This window comes from Salvelinus alpinus, chromosome 25 (genome assembly GCF_045679555.1).
Source record: "Salvelinus alpinus chromosome 25, SLU_Salpinus.1, whole genome shotgun sequence".
Lineage (NCBI taxonomy): Eukaryota > Metazoa > Chordata > Actinopteri > Salmoniformes > Salmonidae > Salvelinus > Salvelinus alpinus.
In genome coordinates, this window is record NC_092110.1 from 18,112,232 (window position 1) to 18,136,819 (window position 24,588).

The 24,588-nt window shown below is 42.1% G+C and overlaps 1 protein-coding gene across 3 annotated transcripts in view; it reads right to left on the bottom strand.

Moving 5' to 3' along the window:
* zfyve28 (zinc finger, FYVE domain containing 28) overlaps nt 1-24,588 on the bottom strand; it is a 56,489-nt gene that overhangs the window by 23,137 nt on the left and 8,764 nt on the right. For 2 of the 3 annotated variants that reach the window (XM_071365936.1, XM_071365935.1), the window contains exon 2: nt 1,760-1,900. In XM_071365936.1, coding sequence (XP_071222037.1) covers nt 1,760-1,900 — 141 coding nt within the window. Of the gene's footprint in view, nt 1-1,759; nt 1,901-16,417; nt 16,572-24,588 lie in introns of those variants that run through there. The other variant, XM_071365938.1, reaches the window with a different exon arrangement.

Sequence of the window (24,588 nt, forward strand, 5' to 3'; positions counted from 1 at the left end):
CTCTACACTCCTACCCTCCAAGTTGATGCTTTGCCAGGAAAAGAGAAAAGAACGAGCATCTCTTCCACTGGTGCAGTCCATGCTGTGAGAGCAACTACGCCAACATAACTTGTGCAGCTTGGCACCTCCGAGGCCCATGGCGATCAATAAGAGCTCATAACAGAAACGTTAGGGTCGAGCAGACAACTCTACACCTTCAGACCACTTGGCTTCCATTCTGGGGGTCTCATGTATACGTGGTATTATTAAAGCATGCTATTAACCTGGTGTTCCTTGTCAACGAGGTAACCTACATCAAAATACTTTTCTAACCATGGGATTTAAAAGCCTACCTGACAAGTATCACATATATTACGCGTTTAATATTTATGTGAAACAAAATGCAGTTTGTGTGTAAGCAAAACACTAGCTGTGAGAATAAGAGGCTGTGTTGCGTCCCCGAAGCACTTATTTTCTTTCAGGGGGAGATATGGAAATTGCCAAACCAGGATGGATGATTCTCAGTCGCTGAAAACATCCTGCAGTCAGCTAAAAGCCTTTGGGTTTACGAAGCACAACATGACGCAAAGCTAACACACAGTACTTCCCGGCGTGGTCAATTTAAGGCGATAATGACGCGAATACAAATACTCAGCAGAGAGAGATGGCGGGAGAAGGGACAATGAGAGCATGGAATGGAGAAAGAGAGCGAGGGGTGGGTGGGGGAGGATGGAGAGAGAGGGAAAAGAAAGAGGGGGAAAGCAGTTGGGGATCAAGCAGTGACCTTATTAGGAACATCCCCCTCTGGGCCCTGGGTGCACGAGGCTCAGGCACATTGGTGGGCCTGCTAACAACCTCTGTCTGCCACCCCCCTGAACAGCAGGCAGCAGCACGGCAGCCATCCCTCACAAAGTCCAGAGCCCACACACCTGACCTCACATCTGGAGGAAGAGCAGTTTAGAAGCCCCCCAACTCCAAATAGACACAACAGTCCTCCATCTGTCATGTGACAGGTCTCAAACAGAGACAAATACGTCTGTGAGGCGAAAAAGCGTCATCTCCGGTCAAGCAGACTAATATCCTATAGTGGATCTACATAACACTGACATAAGTCATTCAAAACAACCCGACAGTCAATCCTTTACTCTGACCCCATAGTGCCTGAAAACATCAATCCAGGTGTCATGATATCTATATAGAGAAGTAGAGAGACTTAAAGATCCAATCTCTAATAGCGCCACTTCATTGATCTTTCCAAAGTCACTCATCCAAGTCTTCATTCCTGACCTAGATAACCTGATAAAGGCTTTTAAAACAGCAACAAAACCTGATTGAATCAACTGCTTGCACTCAGAGGGACTCCTTATCTCTCCTTACCACTGTGAACCGGCTTGATTTAACAGCCCGTCCAATCAATGCTTACTGGGACAATCGCACAGCCTCTAACATATCAGCCAACTAATCTCAAGCTTTTTGCAGTTCAAACTCCCCTGTTGTAGAGTTTGTCGTCATAGTTTTAAACATTTGAGGTCAAACTTCAATACCTCAATTCACTCACTTTGATTGGCATGGTGGACTTCAAGTGCTCTCTGCCAAACTGGGTTACAGCATTAACTCTCAAATGAAATGTCTGTGATGGATTTTTATTAATTTATGGAGATGGAAGTCTAAAAGAAATTAGAAACATGCTGAAATGAAACGATAAGAGACCAGCTACAGAATTGTGGCCGTATTCCGAGGGTACTGAAATGAACCAGTGTCAGCCCCTTTAGATTCTTACCTGACAGGATCTGAACTGGTTGACCAGCAGCGTACACCTCTGAGGGTCCTTCCTCCCATCTAGGCTGTCCAGTTCTGTGGCCACCTGGTTGAGCTCCTCATCAGCATAGTAGAACTGGGCCAGGAGCTGAGGGTCCGTCCTCTGTACAGACAGAGATGGAGAGGTTAAATAAAGCACTTCAGAGGTTTTTAATCGTAGTAGATCAGCTGAACATTGACGTAAAGGGCATTGCACATGGGGAAAGTGTTTTAAATAAGGCACTCCCATCTTCTCTCCTCTATATCCCAGTTACAATGATACGTCATGTGGGGCCTTCGACTTTATTGACAACAAAGACATAATACCATAAAAACAGGATTACGGAGGTGTACAAGTATGATGTGTATGAGCACCAGGACGGTGAAATGGATGAAAACAGGCTTGGTTCTAGAGGGTGGAACGTTAACAGATGGTTAATAGTCTGTTCTCTCCCCAGAAGAGCAGGGGTAATTAGAGAGCTTGGCACTGGTAAAGGATTTGTGTCATTATCTCACACCGTGTGCTGTTCCGTAGGGAAGACCACAGCATAGAAGATCATTCCATTGCTAAGCACATGCACAGCCACGCCACTCAAAAGGGTTGGAGAGAGAGCGCAAGAGAGCGGAGAAAAGAGGGAGCAGAAAGGGAGAGGGAGCAGGTGGGGACCTATCTCCGGGAAAGGTGGAGTAATAAAATGTTAATGGTTATGAAAACACAACAAAGGATTGATGCGGCAACATCACCAGCAGACCATAATAAATAGTACTACAACTCCTCCTCCGGCTTAAGGGAACCTGACAACACAGACTGAGGGGAAGATTACTGTGGCTATGTTTTTAATGATATTTTCTTGAGCCCCACATGTGGTTTCCCTTAAGTCAGTCTTGATGTACTGTTCTCGCACTCCCTCTCTCAATAATAAAACAAACCAGCATGACGAAAAACAGTTATATGCTTGTAGGTTGATAGGCCTACTCTATGTCATATAGCTCTCTATCCACGGAATAAACACAGCCATGTTGAAAGTGGTATGAGGTACTGACAAAGCATGCGCACACACACACACCCACCCACCCCAACAGATCATGTCATTGTTGAATATTAAGTAGGAAAATCTCTGCTATGGAAGGCAAATAAATGTTTCACACTTAAGGGTGGATCGAAATTTACTGGGCTCTAATATGTGAAATATTCCAAAACATGCATCCTGTTTGCAACAAGACACTAAAGTAATACGGCAAAAATGTCAAAGCAATTAACACTTTGTATATTCAAATGAACCAAAAGTTATGTTAGGGGCAAATCCAATACAACCCATTAATGAGTACCACCCTCCATATTTTCAAGCATAGTGGTGTCTGCATCGTGTAATGGGTATGCTTGTAATCTTTAAGAACTGGGGAGTTAAAAAAAAAAAATGGAGCCATGCAGACAGAATCCTAAAGGAATCCGGTTCAGTCTGCTTTCCACCAGACACTGGGAAATTAATTCACATTTCAGCAGGACAATAACCTAAAACCCAAGGCCAAATTATACACTGAAATTGCTTACCAAGATGAATGTCCCCGAGTGGCCTTGTTACAGTTTTGACTTAAATATACTTGAACATCTATGGCAAGACTTGAAAATGGCTGTCTAGCAATGATCAACAAACAACCTGACAGAGCTCGAAATTTAAAAAAAAAAATAGTATTGTGCAAATATTGTACAATCCTGGTGTGCAAATCTCTTAGACTTACTCAGAAAGATTCACAGCTCTAATCACTGCCAAACATGATTCTAACATGTATTGACTCAGGGGTTTGAATATTTATGTAAATTTGATTTTACAGTATTTAATTTTCAATAAATGTAGAAAATATTTTAAAAATACAGTGCCCACACACACATATTTCCCTAACCAGAAACCGTGGATTGATGGCAGCATTCGTGCAAAAAAAAAATGAATCATGGCAAGGCTACTGGAAACATGACCGAATACAAACAGTGTAGTTATTCCCTCCACAAGGCACTCAAACAAGCAAAGTGTCAGTATAGATAGAGACAGAGTAGAGTCGCAACGCAACGGCTCAAACACGAGACGTATGTGACACGGTCTACAGCTAATCATGGATTACAAAAAGAAAATCAGCCCAGACAAAATTAAATAACTTCTTTGCTCGCTTTGAGGACAATACAGTGCCACTGACACAGCCCGCTACCAAAGCCTGTGGGCTCTCCTTCTCCGTGGCCAACGTGAGTAAAACATTTAAAACGTGTTAACCCTCGCAAGGCTGCCGGCCCAGACGGCATCCCTAGCCGCGTCCTCAGAGCATGCGCAGACTAGCTGGCTGTTCTGTTTACGGACATATTCAATCAATCCCTATCCCAGTCTACTGTCCCCACATTCTTCAAGATGGCCACAATTGTTCCTGTTCCCAAGAAAGCCAAGGTAACTGAGCTAAATGACTATCGGCCCGTAGCACTCACTTCTGTCATCATGAAGTGCTTTGAGAGACTATTCAAGGATCATATCACCTCCACCTTACCCTACACCCACTCCAATTTGCTTACCGCCCCAATAGGTCCACTGACAACGCAATCGCCATCACACTGCCCTATCCCATCTGTACAAAAGGAATACATATGTAAGAATGCTGTTCATTGACTACAGTTCAGCATTCAACACCAAAGTACCCTCCAAACTCGTCATTAAGCTCGAGACCCTCGCTCTCGACCCCGCCCTGTGCAACTGGGTCCTGGACTTTGACGGGCTGCCCCCAGGTAGTGAAGGTAGGAAACATCTCCACCCCTCTAATCCTCAACACAAGGGTGCATTCTCAGCCCTCTCCTGTACTCCGTGGCCATGCACGCCCCCAACTCAATCATCAAGTTAGCAGACGACACTAGTGGTAGGCTTGATTACCAACAACGACGAGACGGCCTACAGGGAGGTGGTGAGGGCCCTCGGAGTGTGGTGTCAGGAACATAACCTTTCAACCTCACCAAAACAAAGGAGATGATCGTGGACTTCAAGAAACAGCAGAGGGAGCACGCCACCCCCATCGACGGGACAGTAGTGGAGAAGGTGGCAAGCTTTAAGTTCCTCGGCGTACATATCACGGACAAACTGAAACGGTCCACCCACACAGACAGTGTGGTGAAGAAGGCGTAATAGCATCTCTTCAAGCTCAGGAGCCTGAAAAAATGTGGCTTGTCACCTAAAACAACTTTTACAGATGCACAATCGAGAGCATCCTGTCGGGCTGTATCACCGCGTGGTACAGCAACTGCACCGCCCTCAACTGCAAGGTTCTCCAGAGGGTAGTGTGGTCTGCAAAACGCATTGCCGTGGGCAAAATACCTGCCAGAAGGCGAGGTCAGTACAGGTGCATCAAAGCTGGGACTGAGACTGAAAAACAGCTATAGAAAACTCTCTCTCAGCACGCATGTATTTGAGAAGCTTCTCCCATTCTTCTCTGCAGATCCTCTCGAGGTCTGTCAGGTTGGATGTGGGGCGTCGCTGCACAGCTATTTTCAGGTCTCACCAGAGATGTTAGATTAGGTTCAAGTCCGGGCTCTGGCTGGGCCACTCAAGGACATTCAGAGACTTGTCCCGAAGCCACTCCTGTGTTGTCTTGCCTGTGTACTTAGGGTTGCTGTCCTGTTGGAAGGTGAACCTTCGCCCCAGTCGGGGGTCCTGACTCGTCTCCCAGTCCCTGCCGAACATCTCATTCCAGTTGACCAGGGAAGCTCTAGCAGGGCAGAAACTTGACAGAAAGGTGGCATCCTATGACGGTGCCACGTTGAAAGTCACTGAGCTCGTCAGTAAGGCCATTCTACTGCCAATGTTTGTCTATGGAGATTGCATGGCTGTGTGCTCAATTTTACACACCTGTCAGCAACGGGTGTAGCTGAAAAAGCCAAATCCATTAATTTGAAGAAGTGTCCACATACTTTATGTATATACAGTGGGGAGAACAAGTATTTGATACACTGCCGATTTTGCAGGTTTTCCTACTTACAAAGCATGTAGAGGTCTGTCATTTTTATCATAGGTACACTTCAACTGTGAGAGACGGAATCTAAAACAAAAATCCAGAAAATCACATTGTATGATTTTTAAGTAATTAATTTGCATTTTATTGCATGACATAAGTATTTGATCACCTACCAACCAGTAAGAATTCCGGCTCTCACAGACCTGTTAGTTTTTCTTTAAGAAGCCCTCCTGTTCTCCACTCATTACCTGTATTAACTGCACCTGTTTGAACTCGTTACCTGTATAAAAGACACCTGTCCACACACTCAATCAAACAGACTCCAACCTCTCCACAATGGCCAAGACCAGAGAGCTGTGTAAGGACATCAGGGATAAATTGTAGACCTGTACAAGGCTGGGATGGGCTACAGGACAATAGCCAAGCAGCTTGGTGAGAAGGCAACAACTGTTGGCACAATTATTAGAAAATGGAAGAAGTTCAAGATGACGGTCAATCACCCTCGGTCTGGGGCTCCATGCAAGATCTCACCTCGTGGGGCATCAATGATCATGAGGAATGTGAGGGATCAGCCCAGAACTACACGGCAGGACCTGGTCAATGACCTGGTCAATGACCTGAAGAGAGCTGGGACCACAGTCTCAAAGAAAACCATTAGTAACACACTACGCCGTCATGGATTAAAATCCTGCAGCGCACGCAAGGTCCCCCTGCTCAAGCCAGCGCATGTCCAGGCCCGTCTGAAGTTTGCCAATGACCATCTGGATGATCCAGAGGAGAAATGGGAGAAGGTCATGTGGTCTGATGAGACAAAAATAGAGCTTTTTGCTCTAAACTCCACTCGCCGTGTTTGGAGGAATAGAAGGATGAGTACAACCCCAAGAACACCATCCCAACCGTGAAGCATGGAGGTGGAAACATCATTCTTTGGGGATGCTTTTCTGCAAAGGGGACAGGACGACTGCACCGTATTGAAGGGAGGATGGATGGGGCCATGTATCGCGAGATCTTGACCAACAACCTCCTTCCCTCAGTAAGAGCATTGAAGATGGGTCGTGGCTGGGTCTTCCAGCATGACAACGACCCGAAACACACAGCCAGGGCAACTAAGGAGTGGCTCCGTAAGAAGCATCTCAAGGTCCTGGAGTGGCCTAGCCAGTCTCCAGACCTGAACCCAATAGAAAATCTTTGGAGGGAGCCGAAAGTCCGTATTGCCCAGCGACAGCCCCGAAACCTGAAGGATCTGGAGAAGGTCTGTATGGAGGAGTGGGCCAAAATCCCTGCTGCAGTGTGTGCAAACCTGGTCAAGAACTACAGGAAACGTATGATCTCTGTAATTGCAAACTAAGGTTTCTGTACCAAATATTCAGTTCTGCTTTTCTGATGTATCAAATACTTATGTCATGCAATAAAATGCAAATTAATTAATTAAAAATCATACAATGTGATTTTCTGGATTTTTGTTTTAGATTCCTTCTCTCACAGTTGAAGTGTACCTATGATAAAAATTACAGACCTCTACATGCTTTGTAAGTAGGAAAACCTGCAAAATTGTCAGTGTATCAAATACTTGTTCTCCCCACTGTATATATATATATATTCCATAACCAAATATAATGTATTTGCAGCTATTTGAAGCTGGTATACAAAACCAAAAGTAAGAGACAAAACAAAAAAATGCACATAGAACAGATCTACCGCATCTTAGACTTACTTTCAATGAGAATGACAGATCTATAACTCACATTTCTATGTGAATTAGGTCAGGTCGCTGAAAAAGTTACATTTTGCAGCTTTAAAAAGTCAACAGCATCATGAACTTTACCAAGTACCAGGACATTTTAGCTAAAAACCTGGTTGACTTTGCCAGGAGGCCGTAAGTGGATCTTCTAGGAAGAAAATAACGCCATACACAATTCAAAACTCACACCACGTTTTTTTTTTTACTGACCACAAATCAAAATTTTGCAATGGCCATGTCAGTCTCCGGACTTGAACCCCATTGAAAACCTGTGGTTTGAATTGAAGAGGGCAGTCCATAAGTGCAGATGAAAGAGATCAAGGATCTGGAAAGATTTTGTATGGAGGAATGGTCTAAGATCCTTCCCAACATGTTCTCCAATCTCAAAACATTTTAGAAAAAGGCTCTGTCGTTATCCTTGCAAGGGGAGGGTGCTGGAGTATTAAACAGGGGTAACAATTTTGACCCCTATCTTTTTGAGATTTTGTAAAATCTCTTTCTGAGCAAATATTAGTATAAAATAATTTCCCAATATTTTTTCTTGGGGGGAAATACAATATAACTCAATATTTGTATTATTTATTTTACACAGTCTTCTTTGCTCATCTATATCAAGGGTGCTAATAATTTTAGACCTGACTGTACATGCTCCATCTCTATAAATCCATAACTTGTGAAGGATGGGAAGAGGCTGCAGTGCCCAGCTGCTAAGATTGGGAGAAAGGCAGCGAAGGATTTAAAGATTTACAAAATGCAAAAAACTGTTTGTTCTACTACTGGGAAGGATCAATGGCCTGCCTCTCAACACAATACATCTCAACCAGCCATAAGGCACTGAACTACCAGAACATCCATCATACACATTAATGGAGGGGAGAGAAATGGGTGTTACATTGCTGATACAGTGGGGAGAACAAGTATTTGATACACTGCCGATTTTGCAGGTTTTCCTACTTACAAAGCATGTAGAGGTCTGTAATTTTTATCATAGGTACACTTCAAATGTGAGAGACGGAATCTAAAACAAAAATCCAGAAAATCACATTGTATGATTTTAAAGTAATTAATTAGCATTTTATTGCATGACATAAGTATTTGATCACCTACCAACCAGTAAGAATTCTGGCTCTCACAGTTGAAGTGTACCTATGATAAAAATTACAGACCTCTAAATGCTTTGTAAGTAGGAAAACCTGCCAAATCGGCAGTGTATCAAATACTTGTTCTCCCCACTGTATATAGAGAGGAACTGGCAGATTGTGAGTGCTCCAGAAAGAGGTTGATAGAGAGGAGAAAAGGCAGTCTGAGTGTGTGCGCGCTCTCAGTACTAAATGAAAAGCTTTAGAGCAGAGAGACAAGTCGCTGAGGAAACAGAGGGCCTGTGTGGTTTTCTAAGAACGACAGTAGCCCCGTCAGAGACAGTTAAAGCATAAACACACAGTCTTCACACCCCAGGCCATCCCATCTTCAGCGTGGTCAGTGAGCACAGGTCACAGAACACCGGTTAATAAGTGCCTGCTGCTGTAAACTGTAGTAGGATGTCCCTTGGGGGTATCCGTACCTATGTATGACATGCGAGAGTTAGGATAATAAACAATAAGACACTTCAGAACAAACTTGAAAACTTGAATAAGAGATTCACTACATGGAACAACAGTCCCTTCAAAAAACATCTAAGGGACTGTTGTTCCATGTAGTGAATCTCTTATTCAAAGCGTTTGTATGTTAGATTGGCATAGGCTAGTGATTTTGCTGTTCATTACTCATCTTGTAGGCTGAGGAAAAGTAAATGTGGCAGTTATTCTAACATCTTCAAAGTGCTCATCCTCGAGTTGCATGTTCTGTTAACCTGTTTGGGATAGGGAGCAGCATTTTCACTTTTGGATGAAATGCGTGCACACAGTAAACTGCCTGCTACTCGGTCTCAGATGCTAATATATGCATATTATTAGTAGTATTGGATAGAAAACACTCTGAAGTTTCTAAAACTGTTTGAATGATGTCTGTGAGTATAACAGAACTCATATGGCAGGCGAAAACCTGAGAAAAATCCAACCAGGAAGTGGGAAATCTGAGGTTTGTAGTTTTTCAAAGCTTGGCCTACCGAATACAGTGTCTATGGGGTCATGTTGCACTTCCTAAGGCTTCCACTAGATGTCAACCGTCTTCAGAAACTTGTTTCAGGCGTCTGCTATAAAGGAGGGGGGAATGGGAGCTGAATGAGTCAGTAGTCTGGCAGAGTGTATCAGGCTCGTGACGCGCGGTCCCGAGAGAGATAGCTCTCGTTCCAGTGCTTTTCTACAGACAATGGAATTCTCCGGTTGGAACATTATTGAAGTTTTATGTTAAAAACATCCTAAAGATTGATTCCATACATTGTTTGAAATGTTTCTACGACCTGTAACGGAACTTTTTGAGTTTTTGTCTGGACGTAGTGCTTGCGCCTCATGAAGATGGATTACTGGGCTGAACAGGCTAACAACAAGTGGCTATTTGGACATAAATAATGGACTTCATGGAACAAATCAGTCATTTATTGTCGAACTGGGATTCCTGGGAGTGCATTCTGATGAAGATCAAAGGTAAGTGAATATTTAATGTTATTTCTAACTTCTGTTGACTCCAACATGGCGGATATTTCTTTGGCTGGATTGGGCTCTGAGCGCCGTACTCAGATTATGCTTTTTCCGTAAAGTTTTTAAAAAATCTGACAGTTGCATTAAGGAGAAGTATATCTTTAATTCTGTGAATAACACTTGTATCTTTTATCAATGTTTATTATGAGTATTTCTGGGATTTGATGCGGCTATCTGCAAAATCACCGGATGTTTTGGAATCAAAACATTACTGCACGTAATGCGCCAATGTAAACTGAGATTGTTGGATATAAATATGCACATTATCGAACAAAACATACATGTACTGTGTAACATGATGTCCTATGAGTGTCATCTGATGAAGATCATCAAAGGTTAGTGATTAATTTTATCTCTATTTCTGCTTTTTGTGACTCCTATCTTTGGCTAGAAAAATGGCTGTGTGTTATTTTGACTTGGCTCTGACCTAACATAATCATATGTCGTGCTTTCGCTGTAAAGCCTTTTTGAAATCGGACACGATGGGTAGATTAATAACCTTTTGTCAATAGGGGGAGCTGTTAGCACTATTTATTTTTTTACATTTCCAAATTAAACTGCCTCGTACTCAATTCTTGCTCGTACAATATGCATATTATTATTACTATTGGATAGAAAACAATCTCTAGTTTCTAAAACCGTTTGAATTATGTCTGTGGGTGAACCAGAACTCTTTCTACAGCGAAAATCATGACAGGACATGCGAAGCTCTGAAAAATAGTCTCTGATCTCGGATCAGTTTTAAGCTCTGTGTATGCCCTATGGATCGAAATGAACTGCACCCGCCTTCCCCTGGATGTCAGTAACCAATGAGAAGTGGAATGGCGTCTCTACGTGTTTCTCAGAGTTTATAAAACGCAATGGAGTGAGATGTCCCTTCTTTTGGACGCTCGCCAGGACGCAAGGGAGGACATCAGAATGGCATGCTCAAAAGCTCTCGTTATTGGTCAAAGATATATCCGTCTGTGATTTAATTCGATAAAGGTGTTAGAAACATCATAACGAAGTTATTTGAAACCGATTTATATCAGTTTATGCGAGTATATTGCTATTTTTCGGAATTTCCTTAGTATTGCGTTTGAGGATTTGGACATGTGTGTGCCGTGTAGCTATCGTTAGCTGCTAGTTCCGAAGTTGAAGAGGTCGTTTTACAACAAAGCAACGATTCTTTTGGACAAAGGACACATTGCCCAAGATACTGATGGAAGCTCGTCCAAAAGTAAGAGTTATTTATGATTTTATTCCGTATTTATGTGGAAAAATGTAAACGCAGTTGTCGGCCATTTTTTGCGGCACTAGTCTGGCTGTAACTCACAATGTATGTCTAGTAACGTTAATTTTAAAAATCTAAATCAGCGGTTGCATTAATAACCAATGCATCTTTCATTAGCTGTCCAACCTGTATTTTTTTAGTCAATCTAATCGATAAATAATCGTAAACATAGGTGCCTTTCCAAGATGGCGCCGGCCAGAATGCATGCCATGTTTTGACAGATTACATTGCATAACCACGATTTGTGATGCTAAATATGCACATTTTCGAACAAACTCTATATGCATTGTGTAATATGATGTTACAGGACTGTCATCTGAAGAATTCTGAGAAGGTTAGTGAAAAAATTAATATATTTTGGTGGCGATAACGTTATCGCCCCTTTTGCCTTGATTCAATGCGGGGGTGATGTTAGCTCATGTGGTATGCTAATATAACGATATATTGTGTTTTCGCTGTAAAACACTTAGAAAATCTGAAATATTGTCTGGATTCACAAGATCTGTGTCTTTCAATTGCTGTAGGCTGTGTATTTTTCAGAAATGTTTTAGGATGAGTATTTTGGTAATTGACGTCGGTCTCTGTAATTATTCCGGCTGCTTCCAACGCTATTTCAGATTGCAGCTGCAATGTAGAACTGTGATTTATACCTGAAATATGCACATTTTTCAAAAAAAACATATGCTATACCATAAATATGTTATCAGACTGTCATCTTATGAAGTTGTTTCTTGGTTAGTGGCTATATATATCTTTATTTAGTCGAATTAGTGATAGCTACTGATGGAGTAAAAAACTGGTGGAGTAAAAAAAGTGGTGTCTTTTGCTAACGTGGTTAGCTAATAGATTTACATATTGTGTCTTCCCTGTAAAACATTTTAAAAATCAGAAATGATGGCTGGATTCACAATATCTGTATCTTTCATCTGGTGTCTTGGACTTGTGATTTAATGATATTTAGATGCTTGTATTTACTTGTGACGCTATGCTAGGCTATGCTAGTCAGCTTTTTTACTGTGGGGGGTGCTCCCGGATCCGGGATGAGTACCAAGTAAAAGTTAACAAAAAGTTTCTTTCATTTGCTGTATTGGACTTGTTAATGTGTGAAAATTACATATTTCCAAAAAATATTTCTGAATTTCGCGCGCTGTCTTTTCAGCGGAATGTTGTCGAGGGGTTCCGCTAGAAAGGTTAAGATGAATAACCATCATCTAAATGTGATTTCTGTCATTCTGAGCACCGCGGGTGGATGACCTAATCAGGTCACGCACCCAACTCATGTCTGATAAATTTCTCAAATTAAAATGCTGCCAGTGAAAATGTCCAGTACAGCATTTTCCTAACGGAAACCCTGTTATGCCTAGACAATATCTTGATTTACCCAGTTTATCAATAGAGATTTACCATTAAAATAAATGACAATGTTATGTAGTTAGATTAGTAAAAATAAAGTCAAATTGATTGCATAATCGATTCATTAAATGCATACATGGCTATCTCTGAAAAATGTTGAAGTAATTTGTTGTTCCTCAACGAGACACTTGCGTTCAGTCTGCATGGTCAATGCAGCACATTCAACAATGTTGATGACAATGCTGTTTTCACTTTGCTTCTTAATATAAATCCACTAGCGTTCTACAATGACACTATTAGTTTGTGTTTCTTAGCAAGTTGCCCTAAATCTTGTGAGACGCTAATTGTTAGCCGCTAATGCTAATAGCTAGCTAGCTAATAAAATGTACTGAGTAAGAGCAAACGTTGCTAGCTAATACAGCCTGATAATACCAGTGATGGTGTAGACCTAAATTAGCATGTTGTATGTGCAACAGTATCATCTAACTGCAAAGCAAGAATATGTTAGCTACATGAAGTAGCTAAGAGAAAACATGCAATGTAGCCAAAACTTATAAGGTCCTCTAGGAAACACTTATCAGCACTTTAGTTCCTACCCTGTCACAATAACTCCTCCCTGGCATTTTAATTCGTTGCCAACTCAAACAAAACTGTAATTGCAATTGCAACATTTGGTTAAAAATAAATCCTAGATTTGCCCATATTGTGCAGCCTTACATGGCAGTATGAAAATTCTCTCAACTGAGCAGTGGTGTAAAGTACTTAAGTAATAATACTTTTAAGTACTACTTACATAGTTTTTTTGGGGTATCTGTACTTTACTATTTTTGACAACTTTTACTTTACTATATTCCTAAAGAAAATACTGTACGTTTTCATTCATACATTTTCCCTTACACCTAAAAGTACTCATTACATTTTGAAATCTTAGCAGGACAGGAAAATGGTCCAATTCACGCACTTGTAAAGAGAACATCCCTGGTCATCTACTGCCTCTGATCTGGAGGACTCAAACACAATGCTTTGTTTGTAAATTATGTCTGAGTTTGAGTGTGCCCCTGGCTATCCGTAAATAAAAACAATTTGGTGCCATCTGGTTTGTTTAATAATATAAGGAATTTGAAATAATTTATATTTTAAACAAAATACTTTTATTCAAGTAGAATTTTACTGATTGACTTGTACTTGAGTCATTTTCTTTTAAAAAGGTATCTAAGTATGACAATTGGGTACTTTTCCACCACTGCAATTGGTGCAGGAAATGATAAGTGCTGACATTTGTTTTGGTTGAAGTTGAATTGAACAGTATAAAACAAAAAATAAAGATTAATTGAAATCCCTTATAATGTATGTGCTGCCACCCTAGGTTCACTCACTACTCAAAGCAAATGTACAACTTTTATTATTAAAAAACAAAAAATACCATCAAATACCATGATATCATATTTTAAAATACTGTGATATAATATTTTGTTCATATCACCCAGCCCTACTAGAGTTGAGCACACTATAATGTACTGTATTGTACTCCTCTTCTGTGCTGTGCTTTGATGTCCAAACTTTTTAAAAACAGATGTTTATGATTGGTTCAGATTTGGTCCGGTCCAGACCAACCAAATCTTGTTTAAAATAAATACCCAAATATGCAAAGGAGGGTATTGCATATTTTTTACTTTGAGCACCTATTTACCTGAGAATGACATTCATATCCATAATTATGCATTTCTGTGTAGTACAGATCAGGGACCCATGATGTAATTCCATTACCACAATTTTGATACCTGGTGTAAATCTACTTCACTTACTGTAGTTCAATAACCGAAAGAGATTTTTTCAAAGTCAAGGTGTCATGTCATAGCTCACACCCCCATTGTTTCTGCAGAAATCTTTGAATCTTAATTCGGGAAACAGATATTTAAGAGTTTTTGGAAAACATGAAGGAGATAAACAGAAGGGGATTTTGCATCTGCACAGTTCTTCCAGTAAAAGTATTTTTTTGTAAAATGTTCAGTGTAAATGGATAAAAGTAGTCCTTGTGCAGAGTTGTATGGTTTGTTAAACTTTGAAATCAATGGTTTTTGTTTGGCATACATTTTAAAGTGAAACATTTTAGTCTCAGCACAATTCTGTTACTGTGGAATTGCACATCTAGCAGTCTTCTGTCATGTTCTGTTGTCATACAAACAAGAATGGCATGACAACAAATGTCAGTGGAGTTCGCTGAAGAACTAAACAGACCTAGCTACTGGGCTACCTTCCTTTGCATGTTAGTCAAATGATTGTCTGAAGGATGACATGTAGGACATACAAGCAGCTGGATAGGAAGCTGTACCAGGCCAGGGGCTGGCGTTTAGGGGCACAATCTAGCTCAAAGGGATGGCATTCCTCTGGGAGTTTCTGGAGGACACAAGCAAGGCCCACCAGACTCAGAGGAAGACAAAAAGCTATTGAGATAGCAGCGGACCTATTGCCTACTCTTGCGGCATTCCACATTCAAGAGGGAACATTCCAACAGCGGTGCATCATGGGCCGAAGTTGATTGTGGGCGATATGCTGGCCCATCTTTCTTATGAGGGTAGAATCTGGAACGGTCATTCTCATAAAACTTCCCTGATCAGTCATATTGAAACACTCCCTTCCCATATTTTGAGATTTGGTATGATATTTAGGCTTACAGTAAAATACGATTGGGTCGACAATAGCTTCTCCCTTTTCCTCCTGGCTATCCCAACCCCGGCCAACAGCTCCGGAACACCACGCAGCTACTTGCCCAAGCCTCCCCCGCTTCTCCTTCACCCAAACCCAGATAGCAGATGTTCTGAGAGAGCTGCAAAACCTGGACCTCTAAAGAAAATTGTTTTTAAATTGCAGACCTCCACAAGTCTGGTTCATCCTTTTGGAGCAATTTCCAAAACGGCTGAAGGTACCACGTTCATCTGTACAAACAATAGCACGCAAGTATAAACACCATGGGAACACGCAGCAGTCATACCACTCAGGAAGGAGACGCGTTCTGTCTCCTAGAGATGAACGTACTTTGGTGCAAAAAGTGCAAATCAATCCAAGAACAACAGCAAAGGACCTTGTGAAGATGCTGGAGGAAACGGGTACAAAAGTATCTATATCCACAGTAAAACGAGTCCTATAGAGACATAATCTGAAAGGCTGCTCAGCAAGGAAGAAGCCACTGCTCCAAAACCGCCATTAAAAAGCCAGACTACAGTTTGCAACTGCACATGGGGACAAAGATCGTAGATTTTGGAGAAGTGTCTTCTGGTCTGATTAAAAAAAAATAAATTGAACCGAAGCCGAAGAACACAATCCCAACCGTGAAGCACGGGGGTGGCAACATGTTGTGGGCGTGCTTTGCTGCAGGAGGGACTGGTGCACTTCTCAAAATAGATGGCATCATGAGGAAGGGAAATTATGTGGATATATTGAAGCAACATCAAGACATCAGTCAGAAAGTTAAAGCTTGGTCGCAAATGGGTCTTCCAAATGGACAATGACTCCAAGCATACTTCCAATGTGGCAAAATGGCTTAAAGACAACAAAGTCAAGGTATTTGAGTGGCCATCACAAAGCCCTGACCTCAATCCTATAGAAAATTTGTGGGTAGAACTGAAAAAGCGTGTGCGAGCAAGGAGGCCTACAAACCTGACTCAGTTACACCAGCTCTGTCAGGAGGATTGGGCCATCTCTCTCTCTTCTGAACAGAACACTGGCTTTTATAGCTTCAGAAGGCATTTGTAATTAGAGACAGCTGCGTCTTGACGAGGGGGCGGGGTCAGCTCTCCAATCATCAATTGGGGCAACCAATCAGCTGCTTGGGGAGAACTTCAGGAAGCATTCTCCTGAAACACACACACTCAAATACAAACTACAACACAGAAACTGGGGAACATAACAGCCTACAGGGAGGTCAGAGACTTAGCAGTGTGGTGCCATGGCAACCTCTCCAACATCAGTAAGACCAAGGAGCTGATCGTGGACTACAGGAGATAAAGGGGAGAGCACGGCACCCTCCACATCGACGGGGTTGTAGTGGAGTGGGTCAAGAACTTTAAAGTTCCTTGACGGCCACATCACTAAGGACTTAACATGGTCCACAACAGCAGCAGTCGCGAAGAGGGCCCGAAATGGCCTCTTCCCTCTCAGGAACCTGAAATGATTTTACATGGGCCCTCAGATTCTCAAAAAGGTATATAGCTGCACCATCGAAAGCATCTTGACTGGCTGCATCACCGCTTGGTATGGTAAACGCACCACCCTAGACCGCAAAATGCTACAGAGGGTGGTGCGGACAGCCCAGTGCATCACTGGGGCCAAGGTCCCGGCCATCCAGGACTTCTATATCAGGTGGTGTCAAAGGCACGAAAAATTGCCAAAGACTCCAGCCACCCAAGCCATAGACCGTTCACTCTACCATCCGGCAAACGGTACCGGAGCATCTGCTCTCGGACCAACAGGCTCCGAGACAGCTTCTACCCCCAAGCCATAAGACTGCTAAATAGCCATAAGACTGCTAAATAGATCATGGTGACCCGGACTATCTGCACTGAGAAGACAACACCCCCACACCATATGCTGCTGCTACTCTATTCTTTATTATACTCTTAATAATTATAATATTATTTATCCGGATGCCTTGTCACTTTACCCTGCCTTCATATGCACATCCACCTCAAAAATACCTCATACCCCTGCACATTGATCTGGTACTCCCTGTATATCTGGTACTCCCTGTGTATTTTATTCCTCAATTTTTTTTAAATCGCAGCATCGTTGGGAAGGGTTTGTATGCAATCATTTCACGGTTAAGTCCACACCAATTGTATTCGGTGCATGTGACAAATACAATTTGATCTCCATGGGAACCCGGCCGGCATGCCTAGTGACCACTAATGTGTTAGTAAAACGCATGTCATTCATGAAGACGTAACACAACGTGTCAATTTGCAGCTCAGCCAAAGCTATAGTCCAGATGGTGAATAAATAGGGTTATACAAGTCATTAATGAGAGCAACCCTTTCTTCCCACAGGAAAACATTGTTAGACACAAATAGCTCAAGAAAACAGATTAATTAATGATTAGTCGGTCTAGGTGACAGATTCGCAACCTTGTTATGAGTGACAACTAAATGCTGTACTGTTGCACAAGGGGCAGAGGCAAAAATAAGATGTCAAGAGAAAAGGGCAAACGGTCAGTGGTAAAATAATGACAAACTAGCTATGATTCAGTAAAAAAAAGTAGTTGATAACAAGAGATGGTGGGATTGAAGGGAGCAGAACTAGTCTGAACACTAATCTCCCAACAACCTACAATCTGGCAAATATGCATTGTCTGTAACTAATCAATTGAATTTAAACTAAGTTGCTTGGCTTGTTGTGACTGAAAACAAATCAGTCTCGAGAGGGTGTGAAGTTTTAGGAATCAACTGTAAAAACTGCAACTCATGTCCCCTTCCTTTAGGACAACCAACCATTACCTTGCACGATAAAATGATTCAGCAGATTCAGTGACCGACCAAGACACTGGTGTGTAACTGCTAATGCTGTCAGATGTCCTTGATCCTCTCGTTCAGAGGACTCAAACCTGTTCATTCTCTGTTCAAAACCATGTCATTACAGATGATTAAGCATTCATAACCTAACCATGGATGGATTAGTGATACATATTCAAGGCCGTTCTCTTCAAACGCACCAATATTAGGCTACACACAGCAAAACCAGCCAAAAAGTATGTTTTTAAAGGATCGATCCCCCTTTCCCCCCCCAATTTTCGCCTAAAATGACATACCCAAAACTAACTGCCTGTAGCTCAGGCCCTGAAGCAAGGCTATGCAGTTTCTTGGTACATTTGAACGTTTGTGGAAATGTGAAAGGAATGTAGGAGAATAACACAATAGAGCCGGTAAAATATAATACAAAAAAAAACAAAAAAAAAAGTTGTATCCCCCCTCCCCCATCATCTTTGAAATGCAAGAGTAAGGCCATAATGTATTATTTCAGCACAGGTGCAACTTAGATTTTGGCCACTAGATGGCAGCAGTGTGCACCATTTAGACTGATCCAATGAACCATTGCATTCCTGTTCAAACTGTTGTATCAAGACTGCCCAAATGAGACTAATTTGATCATTATTAACTTTGTTCAAAACTGTGCACTCTCCTCAAACAATAGCATGGTATTCTTTCACTGTAATAGCTACTGTAAATTGGACAGTGCAGTTAGATTAACAAAAATGTAAGCTTTCTGCCAATATCAGAAATGTCTGTCCTGGGAAATGTTCTTGTTACTTACAACCTCATGCTAATCGCATTAGCCTATGTTAGCTCAACCGTCCCGCAGGGGACCCACCGATCCTGAAGAAGGATATCAGTGTAATTGAACAAGGTGTGCTGTTGTCATTCGTGGTGCGTTGTCTTGCCAGCCTGTATAATCATATTAAACGCTCCCGTTGTGCCAAGCAGCAGTCTCCTTCAGCCATGTCCCTGTGGTGGTACCGAATCTGGATTTCTATTTAAACAGTGAGGGTGGCTAATGCTTCTCTATAATCCTACATCACCATCATCAGTAACTGTACATACATAGACTCCACTTCAAGGAGTTCGCAACAAGCCTTCCTCTGCCCTTCATTCTCCAGGCTCATTCTCCTGCTAAGAATAGGCTACCACACACACACACACGTTGGAGGAAAATCTGTCTCGCACTGTCTGCAACAGCACATTCTGTATCATCCAGTTACTGGCAAATGAGCAGCTGTATACAGCGCATCACCACTACTCAGGCCCATTGGTCAGCGTTAAAGCTCAAAAACCTCTGCTACCCTGAGTAAACAACTTTTAGGTCTTTGGTCAATTATGTCAGTTATGGCCTAACTATGAAGACTATTATCGTCATGATCATCTCCGTAAGGTCTTCTGGAGGTTTCCGTTATGCCAAGTCATTATTTTCTGTTCGGTCTTCATTGCACTGTGAAATTCTTTCAACAGTGTTGCAAAGACTCTTTTTTTCTCGAGCCATCTTGTCCTCGAAAGTCTTTCAGCCTTGTTACTCTAATCCTCTGGAACTGCAGTTTACATATGACAACAGAGTAGTAGACCTTCAGTGCAGCCAAATTAACCCCTTATCCTATAATTTTTCTTGGTAAATCTATAGGCCTGAATCTTTGAAGTGTTTGTGTGCATTAGTATTTATTAAGGATCGCCTTTAGCACATCTATTGTCAACTAGTTTTAAACATCTAATTGCTACTGTGTTGCATGTGTAAAACAAATCTGCCAATGCCATAGCAGTTAGCCACATTCACACAGGCTGACAAACAGGCCATCATTCTTCTTTTTAGCCCCGTGCAATGCGCTCAACCCAGAGCAAGTTCATTGACTCAGCAGATTTGAAAATAGTCTTTGTATCTGGATTGAGGCTGTCATCATGTGACTGTGTATGTCTGAATGGCCACTGGCGTAATCTGATGTTTGATCTGAAAGATGGAGCTGTGTAGAGCACGTCCCTGGCACATGGGTTGGCAGGACAGGACGGGGCAGCCGTAGCACAGAGGGGGGGGCTAAGAAGATTTGGGCTGCTGCAAGCAGGTCCCCCCCCCACACACACACTTCCTTAGGACCCGTGACCAATTATACAATCCCGTGCTGGCTAACTGCTGTGGTGGTTACAGATGGAGGGGAGATTTCAAATTCCGAAAACAATAACACAAAAGCGCAAATGAGGCTGAAAGGGTGACAGGGGGGGCGTGATAGGGGGCGTGATAGGGGGGGGGGGGGGAGGGGGGGGGGGCGTAGGTGAAAGAAGGTTGTTTCTTCTAAGACGCATCATGGCATTGTGTTGGTCTTCATTCTGTAACATGATTCTTTTTTATAATAGTGTCTTTTAAAATCAAACACGGTAGGGACCAATTTCATGGGTGCTCCTTGCAGGATAAAATACAAGATAAGAAACCTAGTTATCATCACAATTCTTCGAGTCAAATTACTTTGACAGAACTGAAATAAAAGAAATGTACTACTCTAATAAACTAAACTCTGCACTTTACAACCCTCTCTACTCTTGTGGAACATGACTCAGTCAGCCTCGGCTCAGTCTGTCTACGCAGCAACAGACCATTGTCATGGATGGACAAAGACCCAGGCAGACATTACTGCAGAGTTTGACCATGGAGATTAAAGACATAATGACAGGCGTGGATGAACACTTGGTGACTGCAGGGACCGCACACACATACAACTTGCAGGTTTTCTTCATCCACATACACTGTCCAGTTTCCATGGAGCAGACTTTGGTCCTCTCTTCTATGGTGCCCGCCCTCTGCATAGAAGATATTTATACACAAAGCCCACGCCATGCTCCACTGTGGGCAAATTTACAGTGGAAAAATCGCAGTTGACATCAATAGAATTGTGAAGGTGTTGAGGGTTCTGAGCTTGTCTTTACATTTAAGCTATATCAAATTTCAAAACATTCATTCCCAAAAGCCAACAGTTAATTTTTTCCCCATTTATCTTTGCTGCAAATTTAAATCACAATAGCGTGGTGCACAGTAACTTTCAATAGTAAGGCTAATGGTTGTACAGTATTGGCTGTTCAATCTGCCCGTTCAGAGACTTTGTTCTCAAACTCCCATGGTGTGACACTGTGAATATAGTCGGGAGAAACAAAAGGAAGAATTACCAGTGTGTGAAAGCTGTGAAAGAGACGCATCCTTTTATTTTATCTCCTGCCAACTGTAACCAAGGCCAAGAAAGAACTAGGCCTAATCCCAAAAATATAGGCCTACTGTTCTCCCTCCCTGGCTCCCCCACCTTCCCTTTCTTTCCTGCTGTAGAGATGGCAGCCAGAGAAGGAGGGGTGTTGTGCATTTTATAGTCTGCTGCTGCAGACAGCCTCATACCACTCACTGAAAGCAAAAGGGCACCTTGAGAGTGCACCGTACTGCTTCTATAAAGTGGAATCAAAGAACTTGGCCCAATCGAATGGAGTGTCCACAGATTGTTATCAATGTCTTAATGTGAAAAGAAATCCATGAAACTCCTCTGTCATTAAAACACCCTTACTAGAGTTGTGTCTCTGGTGGAGTTCAATCCCCATCGCTCCACAACTTCTTGCATTAAATCATCTTCACCCCACACCTTGGACACAATGGCCAGCATACCAATCCTGCAATGAATTTCAGAAGGCCTTCAAATTGGCTGGCCTGTCTAGATGTGCACCAGGGGTCAGGTCAGTTTTCTAAATCCGGCAGCTGACACCAAATCAATTATGGCTTGGCTGTTGGGTAAGCAGAATGGAGACATCCATAAAGGGCTGGAGAAACCTGGCTAAATATTCAGACGTGTTGGTCGCTGCCCAGCACTTTGCTGCTCCCTTTCTCCCTCTTGGTGACAACAGTTCAGAACCACTCTGGACCAGACAAGTTGCATAATTACTTTAGTTTCTTCAGCTTTTTATGTATTTTACAGAAATATTTCCCCGGCAACTAAGGGATGCTGAATAACAAAAATGACATGACTTTGGTTAGGGTCTTAAGAATTTAGGCAAAACTATATTATTAAAACAGTGTGGAAAATGGATGACTGGAAGGATGAGGACTAGAGACGGTTGGATTTGAATGATCGATGTCTGGACTTTATGCTGCAATCTATGACATTTCTGTCTTACAAACAGTATCTGTATTATCCTGTAACTGTATAAATGGATGGGGGTTGTTTATAATTGCAAGTACTAATATGCTTGGCTAGTGTGTAGAGTGGCAAGCGTGGATTTTAGAGCATCCCATCTCTGTTCCCATCTGCTCAGGCTATACAGGCAGATGGATACGAGCTCAGCGCGACTGGCCGGCACGTCACTGGTTGTGGGCCTGTCACACTGACAGATGAGGTGGAGTGTGGCTGAAGGTCAATCACTGAATGCCTGATAGAATAACCCTGGGGAAGGAGAGGCAAAAGAAGGAAATATGCAGGTTTAGCCTCCTGACATCTCTCCCTCTCTCTGTGAGTCTCTCTCTGATGAATGAGAGGTAGTAATAGAGAGGCCATTTTGGCTCAGTGGACACCGTAGCCAGGTCTTCGTCTCTGTCTGCTGCCAGTCAAGCATGTCTCTATGTACAATGGCCCCAATCTTCTCCCTTCCCTCTATTATAACTTTTCAGATTTAATTTTTGGTCGAGGGAAAAAAAGCTGTCTATTATAAGTATATTAGGTTCATGATTCAATGCGTTTCCCCCCATAACTCAATAACGGTAGAGGACGTGCACCTGTACAGCAAGCAAACATTTGCCAAGTACTATAATACAGAACAGGCCCGGTCTTTCTTAACTGCCTTTTAGAGGGGATTTAGACCAAAACAGCAAGACAAGTTTACAGAGCAAGAAGGAATGTCAGCCATCTCCTCTTACAATATTGTGAATGTGGGTCAATCTAATCCTACCTTTGCCCTATAGCCATAGCCCTTCCTCCAACAGTCCAAGGGTACAGTGCTCTGGAAGGGATATCAGTGGGTCTTATTTTCAGGTAGTTTGAAGTGCACTTTGATACCAGAGTTCTTCAGAGCACTGAATGGAGATTATATAGCTGGAAAGAGAGAAACAAATCCCTTCCCTATGTGACTAATCTAGGGTAGTACAGCTCTGAAAATATCAATAGCCTTACTCCATTCTAGGGGAACATGCTGATTCAACACCTTTCTATCTCCAGGAGTACATAGTTCAATAATAAAACTACTTACTGTTGATGCGAAAATGACAAGGCCATGCAGTGTTCAACAATAAAGTATGTCAGAGTGGAATGCTACAGACTTATTGGCCTATAAAATAAATAACAACATTGTGTTTCCCTCAGCACACTTAGAAAAGGCAATTATGGCTTGGCTGTTGGGTAAGCAGAATGGAGACATCTATAAAGGGCTGGAGAAACTAGGCTAAATATTCAGACGTGTTGGTCGCTGCCCAGCACTTTGCTGCTCCCTTTCTCCCTCTTGTTGACAACTGTTCAGAACCACTCGGGACCAGACAAGGTGCTAATTACTTTCTTCAGCTTTTTCTGTATTTTATAGAAATATTTCCATTCTAGGTGATGCTGAATAAACGAAAAGGAGATGACTTTGGTTAGGGTCTTAAGAATTTAGGCAAAATTATTTAGAGTAGTATTAACAAGAGCGGAATGCTACAGACTTAGTGGCCGGTAAAATAAATAACACAACATTGTTGCCTTCAGTACATTTGGAAAAGGCAACGCAGAATACTCCTCTTGGCAAAAGTACTGAGAATTAATTATATTAGTCAATGACTGTTCGTTTTAACCTCCTGTTATTCTGGTTGCAAAAATACTTTCCCCAATATCTTGATGAAATCACTAAATTGAAGGACAATCTTATCAAGAGGGTGTTGAGCTAGCCAGTGTTTTCTGAGCTGCAGGAGCATAATAGGATATTGAGAAATGTCCCCGTCAGCAACTTACATTTACTCTGTAGGAAAGAGGGGAACGAAACCTTGTAACATAATCAGTCCTTACCACATGGTTATTTTCTTAACGCCCATTTAAATTTTTAGACACAGTGAATGACAAGTTTTGCGATTTCTCATTAGAAGGTTCAGCTTTGTCATTACCCTGACAAACACCTTGGCAACCTTAACACCATTGTAGGGCGGTTGTTTTTAAAAGGAAAAAGGCAGAGTCATGGTAATGGACAATACATTTGCTGGAAGAGCAAACAGAGATGTGGTATGTTAGTAAATAGGCCTTAGCTGGAACACAGTATGTGCGCAAATGCAAATATTTTCCAAGTTGTCTTCATGGCTGTCAAGTCTAACTAGGC